This window comes from Aulonocara sp. 'chitande type north' Nkhata Bay, linkage group LG20 (assembly GCF_057382095.1).
Source record: "Aulonocara sp. 'chitande type north' Nkhata Bay isolate Kocher_YH1m ecotype deep benthic linkage group LG20, A_spYH_male_GT1.1, whole genome shotgun sequence".
Classification (NCBI taxonomy): Eukaryota; Metazoa; Chordata; class Actinopteri; order Cichliformes; family Cichlidae; genus Aulonocara; species Aulonocara sp. 'chitande type north' Nkhata Bay.
Window position 1 is genome coordinate 16,583,426 of NC_141363.1, and position 23,374 is coordinate 16,606,799.

General features: G+C 41.6%; 2 protein-coding genes and 1 long non-coding RNA gene across 4 annotated transcripts in view; 2 read left to right on the forward strand and 1 right to left on the reverse strand.

Moving 5' to 3' along the window:
- Positions 1-1,223: 1,223 nt before the first annotated feature.
- On the forward strand, positions 1,224-10,374 carry nsfl1c (NSFL1 (p97) cofactor (p47)). Of its 2 annotated transcripts, none has more exons than XM_086276614.1 (9): positions 1,224-1,376; positions 2,084-2,184; positions 2,306-2,383; positions 4,824-4,989; positions 5,116-5,211; positions 6,224-6,333; positions 6,449-6,586; positions 7,446-7,616; positions 8,051-10,374. In XM_086276614.1, the coding sequence occupies exons 1-9, from the start codon at positions 1,275-1,277 to the stop codon at positions 8,211-8,213; spliced, it is 1,125 nt and encodes a 374-aa protein (XP_086132740.1). In that variant the 5' UTR covers positions 1,224-1,274; the 3' UTR covers positions 8,214-10,374. The 2 variants fall into 2 exon arrangements, with proteins under 2 accessions (XP_086132740.1, XP_086132741.1); XM_086276615.1 differs by having other exon boundaries at positions 2,309-2,383; positions 8,051-10,373.
- LOC147305372 (uncharacterized) overlaps positions 4,399-23,374 on the reverse strand; it is a 38,926-nt gene continuing 19,950 nt past the window's right edge. Inside the window, exons 2-4 of the long non-coding RNA XR_015126575.1 lie at positions 15,385-15,659; positions 15,126-15,268; positions 4,399-8,204 (exon numbers count right to left, since the gene is read on the reverse strand). This is a non-coding gene — a long non-coding RNA (uncharacterized LOC147305372). The remainder of the gene's footprint in view (positions 8,205-15,125; positions 15,269-15,384; positions 15,660-23,374) is intronic.
- Positions 11,216-20,377, forward strand: fkbp1ab (FKBP prolyl isomerase 1Ab). Its single transcript, XM_086276617.1, has 5 exons — positions 11,216-11,371; positions 11,478-11,525; positions 15,143-15,255; positions 17,625-17,792; positions 19,021-20,377. Exons 1-4 carry the CDS (start codon positions 11,335-11,337, stop codon positions 17,751-17,753), a joined length of 327 nt encoding a protein of 108 aa, XP_086132743.1. The 5' UTR covers positions 11,216-11,334; the 3' UTR covers positions 17,754-17,792; positions 19,021-20,377.

Here is a 23,374-nt window from a genome sequence, read left to right on the forward strand (position 1 = left end):
AAACACGTTAAAACCCTTAATTTTCTTGTATATCAGTGTGGTGCCAGTCCCACTGAACCTTAAAGGTGAAAACACTATTTACATTTCACTATGTATTTACTATTCACAGGAGGGGAGGAGGTCACGTTTTCTGTCCGTCAGTTCATCAGACGCTTCCAGTGACATTCCAGTTAACTTCAGCTGACATCTAAAGTCTGCCGTCTACTTCTAACATTTTGCAACTGTAGGCTCACTGTAACATTACACTTCGACAACATCAGCCTCCAATCTCATGGGACCATAAACACACACATAAATCAACACTCACGCCTTCAGGATTTCCTGAGGCAAGATTCACTGATGTCAAGCCGTGACATGGGTTGAAGCTGACTCTAGTGTGTGTTGGTGTGTGACAGGCTTTAGGACATGATAACAACTACTTCTAGTTTTGTTCCTTTTTCACTTTATACATCATGTGCATGTGATTTTTCTTGTTTTTCTTCCATTGGTCTGCAGGTTTACACTTCACTCTCTTCCTGATATCATTCCCTCTCTTGCTTTGAATCTGGGTGCTGTTGCCTCATTACGCAGAGCCTGAAGCTAAAAACATCCAAAGGGGGAACTATATGATCACAGCCTCTTAAACTTCCTCACTGTATTTTTCCTTTATTTATCTCCATCTTTTGTCTGCGTCTGTTGGGGGATGGTGGGTGTTGTGCTTCACCAATGTGACAGCAGGGTTTTCTCACTTCACTACAGATTAATTAGCCTTGAAGATCAAACAACGAAGAGCACATGGCACAAATAACCCCACCAACCCATGTTGGTGTCCCCAGTTGGAACTGAACCAAATGCAAATGTATAATCCAACACAGTTAAATTTATAGACTTCTTTGTCCTAGTTCAGAAGCAAAGTTTGAAAAAAAAAAAAAAAATATATATATATATATATATATATATATATATATATATATATATATATATATATATATATATAGTGTAACGCTAATGAGTTACTGCTCAGTTTAACCTGTGGGTATGTCGCCACCAAGTGGTTAAAATCATGTTAACAACGCAGAAAATTGTAATAAAAAAATACACTGTGTTCAAAATTATGAGAGCTGTCGATACTCGTTGAAAAAATAATAAAATACAGTTTGAAACCACTTTTTTCTTTTTTGACTGTGATGTGTTTAACAATTGCTTCCTGTCTGGTTTGTAACAGGATAGGAACCATCATCTGTTGCTAGTTTCTTCAGGTGGAGGCGGACGAGTTATTGAAGGAGCGAATCAAAATGGCGAACCAAGAGGAGTCAGTGAGGGAGTTCGTCGCTGTTACTGATGTGGATGAGGAGAGGGCCCGTTTTTTCCTGGAGTCTGCCGGCTGGAATCTGCAGGTACGGCTTTTCTGTGATCTTCCATGGAGCTGCGGTGGACTGTATGAAAGACCCTATGAAGGAAACTCAGGTTACCGGGCAGGTGCCAGACCAGTAGCTCGACGGCTAACGTTAGCCGGGTTTTGCCGGTAATTTGTGCAAGTCACCCTTTGACAATGGCCGGACTGCTTCTTATCATCAGCAACAATTCACGCGTGCAGTTAGTCAGCTGATAGCGTCACGCGTGCAGTAACTACTGCTGTGTTATCATAAAGAAGATTGTCCATTAAGTGTTGTCTAAGCTGGTCTGCCGTAAACCTATTGACTCATGCTAGCTAGCGTTAGCATGCAACGCTAAATAAAATGGTTATTATTAGTAGCCACCTTCCCGGGTCGTATGGGCTGCTCCATGGGAGAATAACGTGTGTGTGTGTGTGTGTGGGGGGGGTTTAGGGAAATAAACGCATATCCACAGTATTTGCGTGGTCTGATACTGTAAGATAACACAGACATGGGCAGTTTCTTCACTGTACCAGCGTCGTCAGTGTACAAAGACAAAATAAGTCAGTGAAACTGTGGCTAAATCGCTTAATCCTCGAGAATGTTTGACGTGAGCTCTTGACTGACGTGTTACCGGAGCGGTGTACTGTAGCATCTGTAGCTCGTCAGATATTATCTTACTGTCTGCTTCGTGCTGTCACATTTGCATGCTCGTTTTGCATCCTCAGCTTGCACTTGCCAGCTTCTTTGAAGACGGAGCCGATGATGACATAGTGACACTTCCCCAGCCTGAGGGAGGCTCCTCGGTGTCCCGATCCGCAGGCCCCAGGTATAGTCTCCATCCAGCCTGTCAGTGCTTTAATCACAATGTAATGGCACAATTATAAGAGGGACGTTTTTGTTTAAGTACAGGACACTTGTACATGTATTTATACAATTGTATCGTCCAGTAGTCAGCCCAGAGTGACCTCCTTCAGAGATCTAATGCATGAAGCAGAGGATGAGAGTGATGAAGAGGAAGGCCAAAGGTAAGTGTGCTTCCCTCTTGTCTGTTTATCTTCAGTGAGTGTGTGGAAATAAGACCACCGCTCTCTTAGGCTGAGTTACAGAAAAGCTTCAGTGTGTCTCAGTATAATACTCAAATAGATAATTACGAGCAAAGGAGGTGAATACCTTTTTGTGCCGGAGGCCTTTCAGAATGGGTGTGACAGATGTTGCTGTCTGTTTGAGCTGTGGATGGATGGTACAAAGTCACACCTAGCTGGCGTGGTTCCAGAATGCACCAAACTATTTTTGGTAACACCTCATTCTCTGGGAGCTGGTCGCTTTCCTGCTGTGTCAACAGATTCTGCTGCTGGATCAGTGCAGTGGACTAGTTGTTAAGGGGACCGTGTGGGGGTACTGATAACCTTCATAGTCATTTTTCATTTCATCCAAGCAAACAGAGCTAAAGAACACAGTATTTTATTCCAGAGTCAGTAATGATGTCATTTATAATTAACATTTCTTCTGGTTCTGTTTCTCAGTGCACAGTGGCTTCTGGGATAGTTTGGAGGAGGGGGGAGTGTCTTTATTTCAATATGTACACAGCTCAAAATGAGTGAAGGGACATTCACACATTGCTGTATTAATCAAAGTCAGTTCAACTTCAGGGATATCAGTTGATCCAGTTAGGAAGTGTAAACCATTGTGAATCCATTTTACTGACTTTGGTGCAAACGACATTCACAACAGGTGCAGTATACAGACAACAACAAGACCAGGGAATGGTTTTACAGCAGCTGCTCTCTCTTTACCTCTGATGTTAATTGTTTTCTGTAGTTTTCCTTTTGTTAGTAGTATTATCTTCTATGGTAGCATGAGACAGTACCTGTTGTAGAAATGGTGCCGTATTTCTTGAGAACTTCTTGACAAGTCAGTCTACAGGACTACCTGTGCAACCTTAAGGAGCTGTCAGTACAGTCACATGCTACTATGACACCAGCTTTAGAAAATAAAAACAGTTAGGAGGGATAAGAAGAGAGCATTGGTCTGCAAAAGCTTTCCCTCTTTGTTGTTGTCTTGTTGTTGCCTCCACAGCACACCTGTTGTCAGTTTCGTTTCATGTCTATCATTTTTAAGTTTGTTTCCATCCAGGCGACACACTTTAACATGCATAAGAATTATATAATGCAGCACTGTAGATTGTGCAGTTTTCAAGTCTGGTTACATTGTTTGTCTTGCTGCCTGACTACTAGAACAATGTGCACATAGTTGGCTACCCAGACACCCGTCTCCAGTGCAACTGTATGCTCATCTTATTTCTTTGTTGTCCAAACAGCTGATACGCTGCAAAGGACTACTCAGTAGAGATGTTCCATTTTCTTTTGCCTATTTTCTTCATTATGTATCAAAACTTTAAAACTATGAAAAGACACATTGAGAAAAGTGCTTTAAATTTGCGATTGTTAAATGTTTGTACCTTTAGCTTTGATTACAACTTTCCACTCTATCAGGTTGTCACATGAAGCCAGTCCAACACCCTTGAATAAGTTCTAACATATGGTTGCTTTTCTCACTCATACAGTTACTGTGCTGAATGGTCTGTAGTCCATTCATTGTTTCTAGATCTAAGCACTTTTCTCCCTTCTTCTCAGTTGGTTTCAGAATTGATTTTTTCCCCCTGTAGATCCACCATGAAGGCTTTATTCAGTTTTCTACACACAGTTGAGATCTGTCTGAAAGATTCTGAACTTGTCTTTCCTGTGGTGATCCTCCTACAAATTATTAAATAAAACCATGTACACTTTATAGTCCAAGATGTAGGAGTTACCTGACTAGCCTGTTTGTAAGGAAAAGGATAGACAGGAAAGACCAGAGCTAGCTGGTTAGCAGCAAGTTGACTTTCAAAATAAAAGCCAGGAGACTGTTGAATAATCAGTCAGTTGCCTTGTGTTCTCAGGTGGATGAAAAAGTAAAGATAAATCACTAAATGTGTTTTTTAGTCTACCCAAATAAGCTTACTCCTAAAAATCACACGTAAACACACATACTATCCATACACCAATAGACTTAGTTTATTTGTAATACCTCCAAGAGAACAGAACCATCTGCAATTATTTTACTTGTGGTCAGTACCTTTGCTCTAGACACCAACTGTGAGCTGGAGGACCACTCCGACCAGATCCTGTGCTGTGCCAAGCTTATAAAGGTTGCAACACAGAACAAGGATTACTGCGGCCAGTTGTCCATCAGCAAGACAAGAGACTCACTGTAAACAGTCTTTATTGGGCACAAAGGACAAGGACTTTAGTTTTTGCACAGAAACACTGTTGTTTTTCAACCTTTATTTTGCAATTATGGCTTTATTATCCTCACTCTCACACTGTGACATGCGACCCTGTAGAACACTATTCTCTCTCTTTCCCCAGAGTGGCTGTTGTTCTGTTTATAAAAGACTTCTAACTAGCTCTATTCCCACCCTCTCAGGTTTTTTGCAGGAGGATCAGAGCGCAGTGGGCAACAGATTGTGGGACCTCCTAAGAAAAAGAGCTCCAATGAAGTGGTAGAGGATCTATTCAAGGGGGCGAAGGAACACGGAGCTGTGCCTTTGGACCGCAGCGGGAGAGGACTGGGGGAGCCCAGCAAAGCTAAGGTGAAGTATAGCTACTGTGAACAGCTGTCCATGACAGGCTCCTTCTCTTCTATGTTGCTCCTGTTAGCAGATTTCTTTTGTGTCTGTAAATCAGTTACTCTGTTCTGATTGTACTTTTTGTTCTAGGCGTTTGTTGGCGGAGGTTACAGGCTAGGAGCAGCCCCTGAGGAGGAGTCAACTTATGTGGCTGGTGAGAGGCAAGCTTCCAACAGGCAGCAGGATGTGAGTGTAGATTATTTTCTTTCTTTTTGTGGGTAATTCAGTCCTTGCATTGTTTCCTGTCCTGTGTTTCTGAATCTGCTCCAAGGTAGACTTCAGTCAATCAAAGCCTGGGGCTCTTACGTTTATAGCAATAAAACAAGACAGTAACAGATGAAGGGTGATCAATCCTGTTCCAGGAATCCAACTAATCATTAATCAAATCCTAAAGAGTGTCCTGATGAGTAGAGTCACATAACACCGAGATGTTTGTTTTGTTGCTTTGTTATATAAACTGCACTCACGGCCATCTCACAAAGCATACCAGTGCTGAAAGGCATGATGCACTTAAGTTGTTGTTCTGAGAGTATTTCAAAAAGTATATTGGCTCTAAAAGTAGCCCATAAATCTGAGAGAATATGTAGGCAGAGTAGAGGTCTCTTTAGCCACTAAGACCAGACAAATCCTGCAGGGATGTTGCACTATTACAGGCACTCTGTGGCAAATATGCTGCAATTATGTATCAAGCCTGAATGCACTCTGCAGAGCACAGTTTGCCTGAAAGTATATAAATGCATGTTTCAGCAGCACCAACAGTACGAAATAAAAGGAGCTGATTTTAGAGCGTTATTCTAAGAAATCATCACTAGATTTGTTAGAATAACTATATTTAACTGCATTAATAATGCAAATCATACACCTAACCTAGGAGGCCTTTAGGAAGCATCCTAGTCAGAGGCCCAAACCATCTCAGCTGGCTCCCTTTTCTTTGTGGAGGAGCTGCGCCTCTGCTCCACCCAACCAGCCTTTAAAGAAAAATAATTTCTGATGCTTGTATCTGTGACTTTGTGACTAGTTAAGGCTAGGAACGTAGGTTGAATTGTGAGTGGACAGCTCGGGTCTCTTCAGAGCAACGGGTGGGTACAGCGTCTCATTCAGTGCCTCACCAATCTGTCTGTCAGTCTCAAACTGTGTGTGTGTGTGTGTGTGTGTGTGTGTGTGTGTGTGTGTGTGTGTGTGTGTGTGTGTGTGTTAGGTACATGTGGTGCTTAAGCTGTGGAAGACCGGTTTCAGTCTGGATAACGGTGAACTCAGAAGCTACGATGATCCTGGAAATGCCAACTTCCTTGAAGCGATCAGAAGAGGGTGAGATTAGCTGAAATCTATTATTTGTTTGCAATTTCAGTAATTTGCTTTTCGGCTCGTCTTATGTCCTGATGAATGTTAGTTCCACACTCACCCGTTCATCCTCATCCCACAGGGAGATTCCTCTTGAGCTGAGACAGCGGTCTCGAGGGGGCCAAGTCAACCTAGACATGGAGGACCACAGAGATGAGGACTTTACCAAGCCCAGGATGGCCTTCAAAGCCTTTGACGGTGAAGGACAGAAGCTGGGGAGGTGAGGATGACGTTTGATTTAACATTGTAGCTGTATTGTGTCTATTGTATGGTTTTTAAAAAAGCACTGACTGAGCTCAGTGCAAGCTTCATTCATATAAAGGCCAGTGAACCAGTCTGCCTCGTTTTTCAAGTTATCATGAATCATCTGGATGAATTACTGGTTTCTATGGGTCATAGAAACTCCAAGGTTACTAATAACCTGCATAAGTCATGCATGTTGACGGTAAGTACAAAGAAGACAATTCCAAAGCAATGGTTCAATCCTGACATTTGTATGGAATCATTCTGGATACGATGTCTTATCTGTATCATTAATCTTGAACGTACCACAGCAAAATTAAATAACCCACGACTGTCGAAGCTTGGAAAATCTTCTCATCCAAAGTTATTTCCTGGAAGAAGTCTGTAATATATATCGAAATTCTCACTATTTGATTTTCTTTATTTATTTGTGGATGGGGATATTTAATACTTTTATCAGTTTCCAGAACATTGTTGTGGTTTATAGGCCGGTGATTATCTGAAAATAATACAATCTCAAGCTAAAAACCTTTTCCTCAGGCCACGAAATTGTCTGCTGTCCACGGGACTGCAGGAGCATGTAATTTGAATAGTTAAATGTTTGATTGAATACAACCCCAGTAAAATCGATCAGCAAGCAGCAAATGGAAAAGCAAAACCCAAACGAAAGTGTTTCAGACAAATGTTTGGAAAATAACTGCAAACCAAATCAGTAGCTACTTTATTCTTCAGATGTGGACATTCATGTATTTAAAGTATACGTTGTGTATGTTTTGCATTCATAACTTCTGTTCACTTTGGTCATGTTTGGGTTTTTTTTGCCCTTTTCTCTCCAGCGCCACACCAGAGTTGATTTCAGCTCCGCCCACCTCCCAGCAGGACCAAGCTGCCAACGAGGCCCAAGCCAGTGCCTCAGTGACCCTCGACCCCTCCCAGCCCGTCACTAACATTCAGATCAGACTTGCCGATGGTGGCAGGCTGGTCCAAAAGTTCAACCATACCCACAGGTAAAAAAAATTTAAGTTGCATGTGTTTCTGCTGGACGTGGATATGAAGAGGACAAGATCTGTAGATATTTGGTCCCAGTTATGCAACCAGTCCTTGTGATTGTTAAGGCAGAGACATTGTGTTGTTTCAAGTGTCTTATTAGGGACACAAGGTTTGGGGGGTTGTAAATCAGTGAATCCCTGTCTCATAAACCCAACACACTGTGATTTTACACCAATACAAACCATGTTCTTAAAGAAGAGAGAAAGAAACAGATACACAAACTGTGGTACACGAGTCTGTAGACAACATTTAGCTTGGTCAGTGCTACCAGCCTAAATAATCGAAGAAGGTGAAATCAGTCCTGTATCAAAGAGTAGAAGCTAACATTGTCAGATTTCATCCTGTCATATAACCCTTCTTTCCTGTCCTGCCGTGTTCTTGTGTCTCTCAGGGTGTCTGACCTGCGGCACTTTGTGGTGGCGGCCCGGCCCGCCATGGCTGCCAGAGAGTTCGTCCTGATGACCACCTTTCCCAACAAGGAGCTGATGGATGAGAGCCAGACGCTGCAGCAAGCCAACCTCCTCAATGCTGTAATCGTCCAGCGGCTAAAGTGAGGATGAGAGAGGAAGATCAGCCCCATGAACCCTCTCCCTGTCCCCCTCCTCCAGCTGCCCTCCCCCCTCTTCCACTCCTCCCTCTCCCTGTGGTGTGGCTAAGCAGCTCTTTGAAACCTGCTGCCCTATCGAGGGTGGAGAGAAAACAGACTTATGTATGGACTTCTAATTTCTCAGTTTTGTTTTTCTAAAGTGAAACTTAACACTCTGCTTCACAGCCCTGTCCCCCCAAATTCTCCCCCCTCTCCCTGTCTGTGAAAGACGGTAACGGGGACGAAACTAAAAATCTTCCAGACTGGAACAGAGTTCATGTAAGAGCCTGTCGGAGCCTGAAGATGCAGTCTGAACGACAGTTTAGTTATAAAGGTGTTCACTAAAGATTTGTTTGTTTTCCATTAACCCATCTTTTCTTTTTCTATAGACCTTAACTCAGCCCATCAGCTGTCAGTAGCCGGTGCTTTGGCAGATCCACACCGTGACAGATTCTCACTTTGATTCTGTCTCAACAGCACAGACCAGAATCACATAACCAAAGCCAGTTTATTATCGCATGATGACGTGGCTTTGTACAAGTTTCCATTTCTCTCCACACATTCATGTTGGAGAGAAATGGGTGATGATGTAACAAAACATCAAGGATTTTTCTCTCTCCAAACAAACCTGTACCAGTAGCCTTACTCTTCTTTACGCATCTCCACAATCACACCTGTCCATTTGTTTAAATGAAGATGGAATAATTTTTTTTAAATCAACTCCTTTTATCACTTCCTTCTCTTTTTTTTTTTTTTTTTTTCACGCCGATTGTAAGATTGTCCCAGTTAGACAGAGGCATTTTGATATATGAACACCAATTACACATGGCTTTATTATTAAACCAATGGTCGAGCAAAAGAACATTTAGATTGTAAACACTGGTTTGTGTTAGCGGAAGTTGAATTCTTAAGATACACTGACATCTTCTATGCATCCTGGGGCAACACAAAAATATGTTTGGACCTCTGGTGAAATAAATCCATTTTATGGTTGATGTATAAAGAAATGATGGTCTTGTGTTTTTGTTATTGTTAGTGGGATATCTGCTGCTTTTATAAAGTGAGAAAACATGAATTATAATATGCTAGATAATGTTAGCATTTCACCTGGGGGACATCAGTGAGTTTATCAGTGACGTAACCACATTTCATGTTGGTTTTCTAATGTGTAAATCCCTCCATTTGTCAGACTTCCCAAAAGAAATTACACATGGACCCAGCAAAGGTGTGTATACACCTTATTGCCAAATACCGCCATTTCCATTGTCAGTCTGGCACACAGACTGTATCTAAAAGAAGGATGTTGTCACAGGTACGTCGCCCTTCTGGATGTTTTGGCTGTCAGAATATTTGGTTTGTTTTCAGGAGTGACCATATTTGGACAAGAGGCTGGAAGCCTAAGTTATTGCATGCTAGCATGTTTGGTTAATAAGGTGCATCAATGAACTGCATGAATGCAACATTAAACACACATCTGCTAGCAACTACTAAGTAGCAGACTTATCAAATACTAAGACTGAACTCACCAAAACTGAAGCAAACAGATTCTCTGCATCTGGCAGCAGGTTTTATTGTTTGTCCAACTGTAATTAGCAGAGGTAAAGCTTGGCACACAGCTGCCAGCTATTCAAAGTGGCTACCTTCCTTAACAAAACAAAGGCATTCTAAAAATATTTACCCACTGTATAGCACTTCTTAAGAAAATATCTGTAGAGTCTTGGTTTCTGATTATTTCTGCTGTGAGGTTGAAAATTTTAAAATGTAAGAATTGAGAGGAAGGCAGATGATGTGGTTTCTAATCTAGGGGTCCTCCTTGGATTTGGGCATGCCAAAAGGGAGGGAGACGATCCCAGCTGGACATGAGATTGTCAGTTGTGTCTCTTGGCTGGCTTCGTTCCTAGCCTCTTAGTGCCCCTTTGGAGAGTGTTGTGTGGGAAGAGGGAGGTCTGAGCAATCTGCAACACATGGTAGATGGATTTATGGAAGTGTCAAGCTTTGTGTAATATCTGACTATTGATCAGATCTGATGGGCCCCCTTTGTTCTAATAGTGTTTTATTGTTTGTCTTACGTGACTCACTGTATAGTGTTTAGATCTAAGAAACCTAAAATCATTCTCATGAATAAAAAAAGCTTCCACTTTAAATATTTCCTTTCCTGTTCTCACATACAGTTTAAGCTTACTGTATTCTGAATTAAGATGAATTAAGATCTCAGAGGCCACACACACACATCCACGTGGACTCGGTTGGCATGCAAATATTTTATAGTGACTTTAGCATAACAGTCTCAACTACTGCGCTACAGTTTAACGATAATAATAATAATAATACATTTTATTTATAGGTGCCTTTAAGACCCTCAAGGTCACCGTAAAATAGTACAAGAACAATAGCAACAATAAAATAATATTTTAATAATAATATAATAAACATGGCAAGATAAAATTTAGACATAAGGTTGAAAAAAATGAACCATGGAGAATGAAAAAACCTAAGAAGCAGGTCAGTTCTGATTCTTCTTTCAGTCAGAAATGAATGGCACGTAACTTTTTTAATTTCTTGCTACGTTGTGCTTTTGCATTTAAGGAGCACTTGCTGGTGCCCAGAGTAAACCCAGTGCGCTGTGATCGGTTTTTCCTTTTTGAAGGCCTGTTTTTCTGTTATTTGCAAACTTTTTTAATCTTGATTTTTTTTTAAATCACAAGATAATATCTGAACAATATATTATTCACTTTTAAAACTGATTTTATTTATTCTAATAACATTCATCTAAATATGAAAACGGGTGGCCTGTGGCCGCCAGGGGTCCGTTCCAGTGATTTAGATTGGGTTTTACTTTGGTGGTCGTGGGCGGAAGTGTTGATGTGAGCCATTGACGCTAGTGTGTGTGTGTGTGTGTGTGTGTGTGTGTGTGTGTGTGTGTGTGTGTGTGTGAGTGAGAGTGTGTGTGAGAGAGAGAGAGAGAGAGAGAGAGAGAGAGAGAGAGATGTGGAACATCCGCCGGAGGAGCGCGCAGACAGACTGACTGCGGGAGGAGTGTTGCCGTGTTCAGGGACAGCAGCAGCAGCTCCAGGACGCACAGCGCTGAAATGGGAGTCGAAATCGAGACCATCACCCCCGGTGACGGTAAAGCCTGCTGTACATTTTAACGTGCTTGCGTGCAGCCATAGAAACAGCGCCTTAATTGCGTCATGAGCATGTTATGTTGAGCTCCCTTTTGGCTTCTCCACAGGACGGACTTTCCCCAAAAAAGGACAGACGTGTGTGGTGCATTATGTCGGTGAGTTTGACGTGACAAACTTAAACTGTACGTGCACGGACACACTGTACACGTTAGGCACACCGGCGGGTTCACGGGAAGGCCGTCCGAGTGGAGTAACGGCTGTGGGCACTGTGTCCTACACCCGTTCTGAAAAATAGCTCAGCGTGATAATCCTGAAAGTATCGCAGGAGATGATGAGAATCCTCGCAGGGACGCTGTGAGGGTTGGATTAAGAGCAACGTGCAGCCGGACAAAGTGTGCACAGCAGACATATTTTGTGCCTCAGACCTTTCCAGGCAGTGATTTCTCAGTAGGGCAAAGAGGTATTACTGTCAGTCACCGACCGAGCTGCGTGGAAATTTAACCCCTTCGTCGCGTTTCTACTCCCCGCACATTCGGTGTGTTGGGTAGGTGAAAACGTGCAAAGCAGCATCAGCAACAGTAGGTGGAGTTGGTGGTGGAGGTGGTGGTGTGTCCCGGGGACGGTGCTCTAGATTCACCACTGCGTAAAATAATGCGCGCCTCAGTCTGGGGCCGACCGCTCCATTACAGCCTCATGAAGATCACTGGATGAATGTGGTCATTTGTCTTGTCTGGATAATTAACAAATGAGGAGGTGGAGGGGGGACGCAGACTGATTCCGCCGCAGGGTTCACTCAGAGGACCAGACAGACAGACCAGAGGAGCCCAGACAGCACGGTTTTAAATCCCGTCTGATTTCCAGCGCTTTTCTGTCTTTGTTGGAGTTTCTCTGGGGTCGTTGGGGGGTTGGGGGTTGGTGGCGTTTAGCTGAGCCGATTATAACCGTCTGGCTGACTGTAATAATAGCAGGCTCAATCCTCTACTATTTTCTGGAGAATTGCACGTTATGTGAACAACACTGAATGTTGGTCACTTCGTCACTCTGAACAAGAGTTAGCAATATCAGTCACATCTTTTATTTTTAACCCCTCCTTTGTGCCACCAGGATAGAGCTGTAGGACTGATGTACAGCACAGTCTGTGGCTAAGACTTATTTTCTGTGTTAATTAATATCTCAGTTGTCTTTTGGTGGTTTTTTTGTGTTTTTTTTAAGAAAAAATGTTTAGAAAGGAAGAAGCTTATTACAGTTCACTGGAGTCAACTTGGATGGCAGCATAAAATGTTTTGTTGTCTAACTAATAATCCAAAGCCACAGGGTGCAGATGAAGACTGAAATGGTTCAATTTATTTAAGTTTTAATTATATAGTGCCAAATCGCAACAGCAGTTGCCCCAAGGTACTTTATATTGAAAGATAATGATCCTTTAATATTAGAGTAAAACCCAACAATAGAACAACCCCTTATGAGCAAGCACTTGGCGACAGTGGGAAGGAAAAACTCCCTTTTAACAGGAAAAAACCTCCGGCAGAACCAGGCTCAGGGAGGAGTTGGGTTGAAATTGAACATCATACTGTGTTAAAAAAAGTCTAAAGTAGTGACTGGGGCGATCGTGGCTCAAGAGTTGGCAGTTTGTCTTGTAACTGGAAGGTTGCCGGTTCAAGCTCTGGCTTGGACAGTCTCGGTCATTGTGTCCTTGGGCAAGACACTTCACCTCCACCAGTGTGTGAATGAATAGTGGAATTGTAAAGCGCTTTGAGGGCCCGAAAAGCGCTATATAAATGCAATCCATTATTATTATTGATAGCATAACTGATTGGCAAAAACAATAGTGGATAAAGAAGGATTATCCAAAATATGAACACTCGTCCATGACAAATTGTCAACATTAGCAAATTGGTAGCACCGTTTAATTGACTAATGACGTATACTTGACCTATTAATATTAACAAGCCTATGAGTATAGAGTTATTAACTAATAAGCACGGGGTTTCACAGTCAGATCCAGCCCTCACTCGTCACATCTGGTTTCAAAACACTGGTGATAGAGAAAAGTGACTAACTATCCAGTGAGTGACTGTGTCCATCTTTTATACTGGCTCTCATTTAAACAGACTAAGTTTTGGCAACATATACCCCCCAACCCCCATTAATCTCTAGTTGCCGATCAAGTCACACATCACTTACTAGATCCTTCTCACTTACAAATCCCTCCATACGCTGGCCTTCAGTATCTGTCTGACCTCCTTCACCCGTGCACACCGTCTCAGATCCTACGATCTTCAGCCATGGGTCTGTCCCTCGCTCTAACCTCTGTACCGCTGAGCTTTCAATGTGGCAGCCCTACCCTCTGGACTCCTCTCCCATCTGAGCTCCGCAACGCTAGCAATGCAATGCTAAAACCGTATGTTGAGGTTTAGCAGTCGGTTGTGTGCATGCTAGCAGAATTTGTGCAATCAAATTTGTGGCTTTTTCTATTGCCAAAGTTTTGCATAAATTAAAATTCTCCTCAGATAGTGCTATATGAAAAACTAATTTATTACAAGCCACTCATAGTGGAGCATGAAGTTTGTGGATCAGCAAAGTCATTGAGAGTTTTCTTGTGGAAATTGCACACTACTTCATGGAAATCCTTCCTCGTGTTGCTGTTGAGACGTAAAAGCAGTGGACAGACTGACAGATATCATTAGCATGCTTTGCAGTGTATTAAAAGGGAGTAACATGTAGATCATGTCATGCAGTTCCCAGCATACTAGACTACATATTTGTCTGCACCTGTTTTTAGTTTGGCAAAGCGTGTTGCCTGGTGAGACAGACATAACTCACCCTGTAACACAAGCCTCTTTGCTTCGAGATTATGTAACATGAAGTCAGAGCTCATTTGGGCTTTGCAAGGCAAAGCATATTTTTTAAAACTTGTTTTTAGGCTTGAGACTGCATTCTCTCCTTTTTAATAACCCACAATCTGCAGGATTTCCTCTCTGAGCCGTCTCCCTTCCTGCAAGCCTACAAAGTTATCTTGACATGAAACAGGATATTCCGTTACACAAGCGAGTCTTTTTTTGATGCAGACATCTGTATGAAGATCAAAACTTGGTCTGTCTGGGAGCAGCTCTGCATCCAGGAAATGATCAGCGTGTGAGAAAGTCATTATTGGGTTCTTTGCACCGCAGTGCTCGGATCGAATGGGACCTTTAGCTTGTCCAGATAATCTGATATCTAGATTTCCAGAAGAGGACAGGACACCCCACCGTGCCGCTGGGATTACAGGCTGCATCTTGCCAGCTCGCCTCCTGATCTGCGTATCGATATGTGTTATGTTGCATCAAGCAACCACACACACAGACACACACCCTTCCACGGTGGTGGTAATAACAGTAATAACGATGGCGGAAATGGTATTGGAGGGCTGCTATTCTGTGCACCCATGCCTGCATCTTCCTGACTCACATTCAAACCCACCATGCAGACAGCTGCAGCTTCTATTTCTGAGATGCTGAGAATCCCTTTATTTGTGCGCTCTGTATAAACACAGCAGAGATGATGGATGCCAGAGAAGCTTGGAAGACATCACTGTTTGCAATGGTTTTATGAAACAACTTGTACACGTTAGATATTAGCCGGCCTGAACATTCTGTGAGTGATTAGTCCTGTAATTGTTCATGTTCAGGGGTAATGGCTGGCTTTTTCAACAGCAGGATGAGGGCGTGCACCAGCAGCTGTTTCTGTTTCTCTCACACACTGTACTTCCATCTTACCGTTTCCTTGTTTGCAGGCTCTCTCACAGACGGACGGAAGTTTGACTCTTCTCGTGACAGAGACAAGCCTTTCCGGTTCAAGATTGGCAAGCAGGAAGTGATCCGAGGCTGGGAAGAGGGTGTAGTGCAGGTAGGCTGGAGAACTTTGGGAAAAGGTAAAAAGGTTATTATTAGTAGCGTTACATTTTTCCATCATAGACTTTACATGGTGGGTTAGCACGTTTTAGTTTTATATATTCATCCCTCCAGTGATACCCACCTTCAGTTTACTAGGCCATAATCTTCTCACTTTTATTTGGGAAGTTAATTTGCTGCTAACCATTTTGTATTTTCCCTACTAGCTGAGTCACTGGGTAGGTTACTGTTGTGGCGGTCTTCAATATCCATCTGCTGCTTTGTAGGAAGGATCTAGTCCTGTGGTTGGAAAGATTCCAACTCCACTATCTTGGACTGCTGCTGGTGTTCGTACTCCTTACTGGAGATCTTCTGCAAGCTGGAAGGCCACCAAACTGGCTCATGTGCTGCAGTTCTAAGCTGTACAACAGAAGAAAGCTTACTTCACCAGCTGCAGTCCAAGATGATGGAATTTAACTACAACATTCACTGAAGTTGATGATGATTCAATAAAACATGGATACATCTATGCTCATTCAGCCTATTTTCAGTCAGGTTAACAACCATCGACTCTGCTGAGAAGATGGAAATAACAAAGCTGACGTGTTCCACTGGTTTTGTAGTTCTTTTGGAGCCGGAAATAATAATGGATTGCATTTATATAGCGCTTTTCGGGCCCTCAAAGCGCTTTACAATTCCACTATTCATTCACTCTCACACACTGGTGGAGGCAAGCTACAGTTGTAGCCTGGGGCAAACTGACAGAAGCGAGGCTGCCATATCGCACCATTGGCCATCACCAGTAGGCGGAGTGTCTTGCCCAAGGACACAACAACCGAGACTGTCCAAGCCAGGGCTCGAACCAGCAACCTTCCAATTATAACACGAACTGCCAACTCTTGAGCCACGATCGCCACGAGAAGTGACCATATTTACAGCCGAGGATGGTGTGCTAAGTTATCACCATATGCTAGCTAGTTTGGTTAGCAGACATGCTGTTGCTAATTAGTCTGAACACTAAAAAAAAACCAAAGAATTTCAATCAACAGTTCAGGGACTCTGATTAACTGTCTGCTAAGCGGCGCATGGGCTGGACACAAAAACAAAAGAAAAAAACAGTCTGACCATGAAAGCAGATATATGAAAAGAGGTAGTGCGAAGTAAAATTCTTACCGGGCAAAAAATGAAAACTGAGATTGCATTTTGCAAAATGTCTTTTAACTTCTGCTTAGGCTATTTGCAGACTTGCAGTCCAACAGATTCATTCACGATTAGCCAAAACGACCCAGACTAAAAACAGCCTAAAAAAACAGACTTTAGAAAGGCTCCAGGACCAAAAATCGTGCCCTTTAGAGTTTGCTTGTTCAGACGTGTTCATTGTTTCCTGTTTATAAACAGTATCATTATACCTGGAGCAAATGCCATAAATGCCATTGTTTCTGCTACTTGTCTGGTTCCAGGTCATGTAACTAGTTAGTTGTATTACTGTCAATTATGAAATTCAGCTGGTTAAAATGAGGTGGTGATGTCAGTGATATCAATGTACCCGCTCATGTGCTTTGTAAATAAGTGCTGAGCTTATTGTTCCCACTGGTTTTACATTGGACTGACTTGATTGCAGAAAGGAAATAAACATTTTATTATGTGTCTTAAACAGTCTTAAATTTGTATCTAGTACCCCATACGGAAACCCCAATACAGCACATATAAAATAATGATCAAGCAATGAAGCTAAAGCTGGTCTATAAGCTGTGTGAATTTATTCAGATGTCCTCAGAGGACATTCTGCAGTGTATTGTATGCCACTGGATCAGATTCTGGGGGAAAAGTCATAAAGCTCAGCAGCTTCAGCAGTCATGATTTAGAGGCAAATGTAACTGGGATGGTTTCAAAGAAGATGTATTTTGCTTCTGTAACACATAAATTTATTGACATGGTTCCATTATCGAGTTTTCACTTACCAAGCTCTCCATTAACTCTGTTCCTCTGTGCACCAACACAGCAAGGACACAGCTCAGCCGTGCAGCATTTAGATGAGGTGGCTGGTGCTGCCTGTGTGGACATCCTGTATTTTTAATGGTAGCAACTTCAAGTTCTCTGTGTGCTCAGTGTGATCTTTAATATACCCACAGGGCATTTAGATTGATTTGCTATTGTGCAGTAAAGCAGTCAGAGTAGATGCACTGTGGATAAGATTGAGGAAAACTGAAGCATCATTAGTAAACAAGATATTTTTACTGTCCCCTGTGGCTTATTATCTAACTTCCACTGCAGAGACTACATTATGATCCAATTAACTGTATTTTCTAGCAGAACAAGTGCTCAATAACAATCCATTGCCTTTGTCCTGTTTCTGTCTCCTCCTCTTCATCCTCCTGCATCTAGATGAGTGTTGGTCAGAGGGCCAAGCTGACCTGTTCACCTGACTACGCTTACGGAAACAAAGGCCATCCGGGCATCATCCCACCTAATGCCACCCTCATCTTTGATGTAGAGCTGCTGGGTTTGGAGTGAAACAAACCCGCTGGCTTTATTTATTTTTTTTAATGTTGTGTAAGTAGTCTGTAAAAAGTCACAGTCTGATATACATTTAGCTAGCTTACATATTAAACACAGGGCAGCACAGCAAGTGATGAATGGACTGGTTCTCGTATCATGCATTTCGACTCTACTTGAGCACTTGGAATGCTTTATACCCATTCATGCAAGCACTTTTTTCCTACACTTAATTGCTTTCCATCTAAACACACACATTCATACTCTGACGAACACCCTGGAGAGCAACTTGGCGTTGCCCAAGGATTCAAATAAAAAATCAGCCACCCAAAAGCCCCATAAACTCATAAGGCTAGAATACAAGGGTTGTTGTTATTGAGAAAATAACTGGTAGCACACTCACAAGTTCAGGCTGTCCTAGAGCTTTCCTCTCACCACAGATGAGCTGTTGTTGTTGTACCTTTGTCATTTTAATTTTTTTCTTTTTGTCCTGACAGGACACAACTAGCCTACTTTAACACAGTACCATAGCATAACAGTTGGCTAGCTTCTTCAGTAGCTAGTTTATTATTTCACATTACATGACATATTGTAGCTGCAGCATGTATTGAATTCACTCACTACCTATTATTATAGCATTTCATTATGTTACAGAACTAACATATTCACACATGAATATGAACTGGCTAAATTTGGGTTAAAAACTGAGCTAATGTAGCTATAGTTATAATGTAGCTAGTTAGCTAGTTATGGCTACATTCTAACTTTCTTTCTGGGCTCTGTTTTTTTAAAGCCTCGGTGTTAGCATTGTTTTCTTCTACTTCAGTGGGTGTTTTTTTTTTTCTAGCTTTAGTTTTTAGTTGATACTTGTTTTTAATGTTCATATATATCCTATATTCCAAGTTACCGTCTCAGTTAAATCCAGTTTGGATCCCAGAAGTGCACCTATTCAAATATGTTTCACAGCATCCATTTAGCATTTATGCTTAATTGACTTCCTACACTCCTTGTTTTTACCCTTACCCCTGAATTGGTCGTGGCAGGAAGTTTCATCCTGTTTAAAGGGAGTGTTTCCTTCCCAGTTGCCAAATAGGCGATTGTCTGGTTGATGTGGGGGGTTATCTTATTCCATTAAGTGCCCTGAGTGTATATACTGCTGTTAAACACTTAAGCTTGATAAGATGACTCTTAAATCTCAATCCAAACTAAAGTGTCAGAGGTATCTCCATCTGTACATCCTAAAATGTTTTTAAACAAGATGTTCTCCTTCATGTTGTCATCACAGGGGACTTCCTACACGGGCGACCAGGAGAGAAGCTAGGAGAGTCTGCACTTGAGGCTCAAGTCAATATTCCACTACTTATTTCATCAAACTATGACAGTTTATGTTATTTTGTCTCTGTGACTGAGTTGATTCTGTTTTTCCATCTTATTCTTCCTCCTAGAAAAACCATGGGTCATAGCCTTAAAAACCTCCACGTTCTTAATCTTAAAATGCTAATTGAATTGCTTTTCTTTGTGTTTTAGAAATGTTGTGCATGGTTACGCTGAAAAGTACATAACCAATGAACCACTAGCCGAAACATTCATCTTTATAAGTCCAACCCATACTGATGTTATATGTTTGACAGCTTGTTGTATTCCAAAAAAAAAATAAAGGAAAAAAAAAAAAAAGTACAAAAACATATTAAAAGCACACATTTTTATCCCTGCCCAGCTTCAAATTGGGTTAAATAGGCATAAGGTTAAATTTAATGGCTACTTGTTGTGAAAGTCAGGGAAGGCCTTAATGGTGCGACACAGGAACGTAGTTTCTGTAAAACACCACTGTGTTTACTTTTTCATTGAACTTGCGAATTTAAGCTGGCACAAAAGAGAACAAGTAACAGTTGTAGATAGCTCTCATGTGTGCCTAAATCTTCTCACCAGATACACGGTTACTACTTTACCCTATCTGCATGTTGTAGGCCTGATGGAAACTTAGTGCGTACATGCTGAAAGCTTTGCATCCGATTTTATTATTACTGCCTTCTCATCTTGCCAAGTCTTTAAACCCCATTTAAAGCCATACACAGGTCGAACGGTGCAACAACGGGATTTGTGGGAGCACGTGTCAATTGGAAGTTTGGTTATTTTTGTCTTATAAAAATAGGATGGAAATGTTTGAAATCAAGGGGAGGGTGTCAGTCAAATTGCAACCTCCCTGATTTATTTTGTGGATCAATTACAATTGTGTATTTTTTCAGATGCTCACTTTCTATCTCTAGAATCAACATGGCTGATGTTCAACCTATGACGATAAATTTTCTTCTTTTTTTAGTTATATTTTATTTTTTTGCCACTGTTAAGTACCACACTGCCTAACTGAAGTCTGTGTTGTCATAAAAAAAGTTGCTGACACACAGGCGTCCTTGTGGTTTTTGTATCTAAAAAAAAAGTAGTAGTTTTAAATGGAGTTTAAATGAAGGGATTTGCTGGCCTGGCTGTCTGATATTGACTGTTGATGTTGCACATTGGCCAAGCTGCAACTGGTGTGACAGCAGTCCACCTATGTACTGTGTAGTTCTGTGCTGATGCATTACTGTATGCAGGCTAAACCAATGAAGACATATTTAAAATAAAAGAAGTACTCTCCACATGCCTATGAAGTTTATTTTTGGCTTTTTTTTTCTACTCCACTGTATTTGATTTATTACCATTTGGGGCGTGACAAAGTGCAGACCAATCATCATGCTTCAGAGGCTGCCTCTGTTTATTGACTGCTGCTCACTGACCTGCAAGCCAAGGGTGGGGTAACCTAGACAACTAAACTGATGAGCAGCTTATATAATAAATTGTATTAACATTAGATAAACACTTTAAAAATCAATAACTTGTGAAACTATTTTACCACAAGTGCCTACAAGCTAATCATAAATACCAGCTTAAATAAAAGCTTTTGTGCATATTTTTTATCTCTCCTAGAATTCCACTTGGTGCCATCTGGAACCTTTAAAAGGTGCTCAGGATGCATGAGCTTACTGGGGGGGAAAGTAAAAATGTGCTGCTTCAAGCTGACTGGAACTCTGTATGAGTTACTGCACTGCAAAAAGACCACTTGGATTAATACTGAATGAATACACATACATTGTTGGCTTAACCTTGTTATAACTGCTTTCATCTAGACAGCAAGCAATACCATGTTCTTAAAATCTTTGAAGACAAATAATGAATTAACGCCTGAATTCATGTTAAGTAAACCTTTTGCCTTCTGTGTTTCTGGTTATAGTTATTATTGACAACATATAGGCATATAGGGAATATAGAAGGATTCTAAGTATCACATTACTTCTAAAGGTCAAATAAGTTAAATCTTTAATAAAATGTCTTTTATCTTTAAAACTATGCTTAAAATGCTGCTACCTTTGTATTAGCAACATTCAGGAAATGACACAGGAATATGGGGATTCAAAATATCATGTTCTAGTTTGCGTCTAAGTATCATGTCACCTCTGACCTCAATTTTAAATTTCACATCTGTGTGGAGTTTGCATGGTTTGGGGTTATGTAAATAGGTAATTCTAAATTGCCCATAGGTGCGAATGGTTGTCTGTCTCTATGTGTTAGCCCTGCGACAAACTGGCGACCTGTCAGGATAGGCTTCAGCCCCCTGCAACCCTCACATGGATAAGCAGAAGAGAATGGATGGACAGTTCTGATCTTTACTATGCAAATTACAGATTCTTTACTCTTTTCAGTCTGGTTTTCAAAAGTACTCCAATGAGACTGCTTTCTTGAAGATCTATAATGATCTTTAAATAGCTTCTGATGCAGGGAATTATTCTGTAATAATTTTGCTTGATCTCAGTGCAGCCTTTGATACCATTGACCATAAAATCCTACTTAATACGCTTAAAGTTTTCACTTGTGTATTTTGGTTTTTCCTTAGGCTGGGTTTCTACTTATCTCAGGGCTGCCCAATCCCAGTCCACAAGAGCTACTATCCTGCAGCTTTTAGATGCATCTGTAACCCAGTGTTAAAAACGGGATTAAAAGTATAAATATTCATACTCTCACGATGGGAATAAATATTGATAAAAACAAAATTAATTATAATAAATACTGATAAAAAGCATGTAAACATAAGTTTAATATGTACATATGTATATGTGGTATATAGATGGTGTGGGGGCAGGACTTAGTCCTTTAGAGTGTGTTTGTCAGATCCACTGAGCGACCAATCATTGGCCGGTCTGACCCTCCCCCCAGTCTGTGCGCTGCTGAGACACCTGTGCGTGCCTTCGTGTGCCAGTAAGATACGCCAGAGACACAGACGGTGAAAGATCAGTTTACCCGTGCGGCGAAGAAGCTAGCTGGATAGTGAAAGTCCTTTTTTCGGCGAGAATAATAAGAGTGATACTGTATTCCAGAGGCCGTGAGCCAACGTGAGCACTGTGAAGCCCCGTGTAGCATTTGTTGCTTCGCATGGTCAGGTTTTTTCCTTTGCTTATTTGGATTGGATTGGTTTTGAGGACCTGAGAAGAATCGAGGATCCCTTTTCCAGTACTGGATGGCGAGCCCAGCCCAAAGAGCCGGATGAACTGGTAGATTGTAACCCGACTGGTTACAAACACACTGAGTGACTACTGAACATTGAAAGACTGAAATTGACTTTTAAAAAAAAGACACAAAAGACAATATATCCTTAGGTCGACCATTTGTGGGGTTTATTTTATTTTGTTTTCAAGAAGCGCGCTCTACTTTTGTTAAATGTGCACAACTTTAATAATTGCTAATAAATGCAATTGTGTTTTCTACACCTACTGTGTACAAGTCCTCTGTTGTCATACACCCTTGGCTCCTACGAATCTAGAACCTGTCTGATCTGGTCCATATTTCCCTTCTGTCCGCGTACTGTGGTTAAAGGTAACTATACTGCCCGCACTACATGCAAAGAAGGCAAGAAGTAGCACTAACAGGTCTAGTATTGCACCACCAGTGTTACATAAAAAAAAGTGGCGAGCCAGCCAGGAGCCTAGAGTGTTGTGTGACAACATTGGAATCCTCTTTGACCTTTGATCAAATGCTCACATACTGTGAAAATGGATTTTGTCGAGAAGTATGCCGTTAAAGTACCAAATGCCATTATTGTTAGCGGTGTTACAGATAGAGATAAAGACAAAGAGGTATTTGAGTTTCTGGAGCAACATGGTACTATTCGTAGAGTACTCGCTGTCGATGATGACTCTTCTGCATTCCACAAAAGTCAGATTGTAGAGTTCGAGTCCGGTGCAGCCGTGGAAATATTAGCACCTAAGCTGCCTTACCTCTTACAGTCCACTGACAATCCAGATGTCAGTTACCGCATTCGAGCCTTAACTGACGTCTATACTAAGACCGTAGGGGGCAGTGTTACTGAGGCTTACATTAGCAACCTGAAGGGTTTAGCCAAGTTAAGTGGGAAGGATTTCGAAGAAGTGTTGCGGGAGGCCCTATCCACAATAGGGAAGACCATCGAAGCTGCTGAGACAGCTGAGATAAACCCTGAAAATGATGCTGCTGATCAGACTTGCCCTGTGGTAGGATCCACACAACTTGGAGCCTCACCTTCAGTCTTAACTGAACTGCCTCACCCTCCTGAACCCATTCAGGGCACATTC

What these genes read in the sequence shown, in the direction of transcription:
- nsfl1c (XM_086276614.1), top strand. Translation starts at nt 1,275, where the DNA reads ATGGCGAACCAAGAGGAGTCAGTGAGGGAGTTCGTCGCTGTTACTGAT. An exon ending in TCCCGATCCGCAGGCCCCAG is followed by an intron (nt 2,185 to 2,305) that starts GTATAGTCTCCA and finishes TGTATCGTCCAG; the next exon opens with TAGTCAGCCCAGAGTGACCT. An exon ending in GAAGGACAGAAGCTGGGGAG is followed by an intron (nt 6,587 to 7,445) that starts GTGAGGATGACG and finishes TTTTCTCTCCAG; the next exon opens with CGCCACACCAGAGTTGATTT.
- fkbp1ab (XM_086276617.1), top strand. Translation starts at nt 11,335, where the DNA reads ATGGGAGTCGAAATCGAGACCATCACCCCCGGTGACG. An exon ending in GTGTGTGGTGCATTATGTCG is followed by an intron (nt 11,526 to 15,142) that starts GTGAGTTTGACG and finishes CCTTGTTTGCAG; the next exon opens with GCTCTCTCACAGACGGACGG. An exon ending in GGGAAGAGGGTGTAGTGCAG is followed by an intron (nt 15,256 to 17,624) that starts GTAGGCTGGAGA and finishes TCCTGCATCTAG; the next exon opens with ATGAGTGTTGGTCAGAGGGC.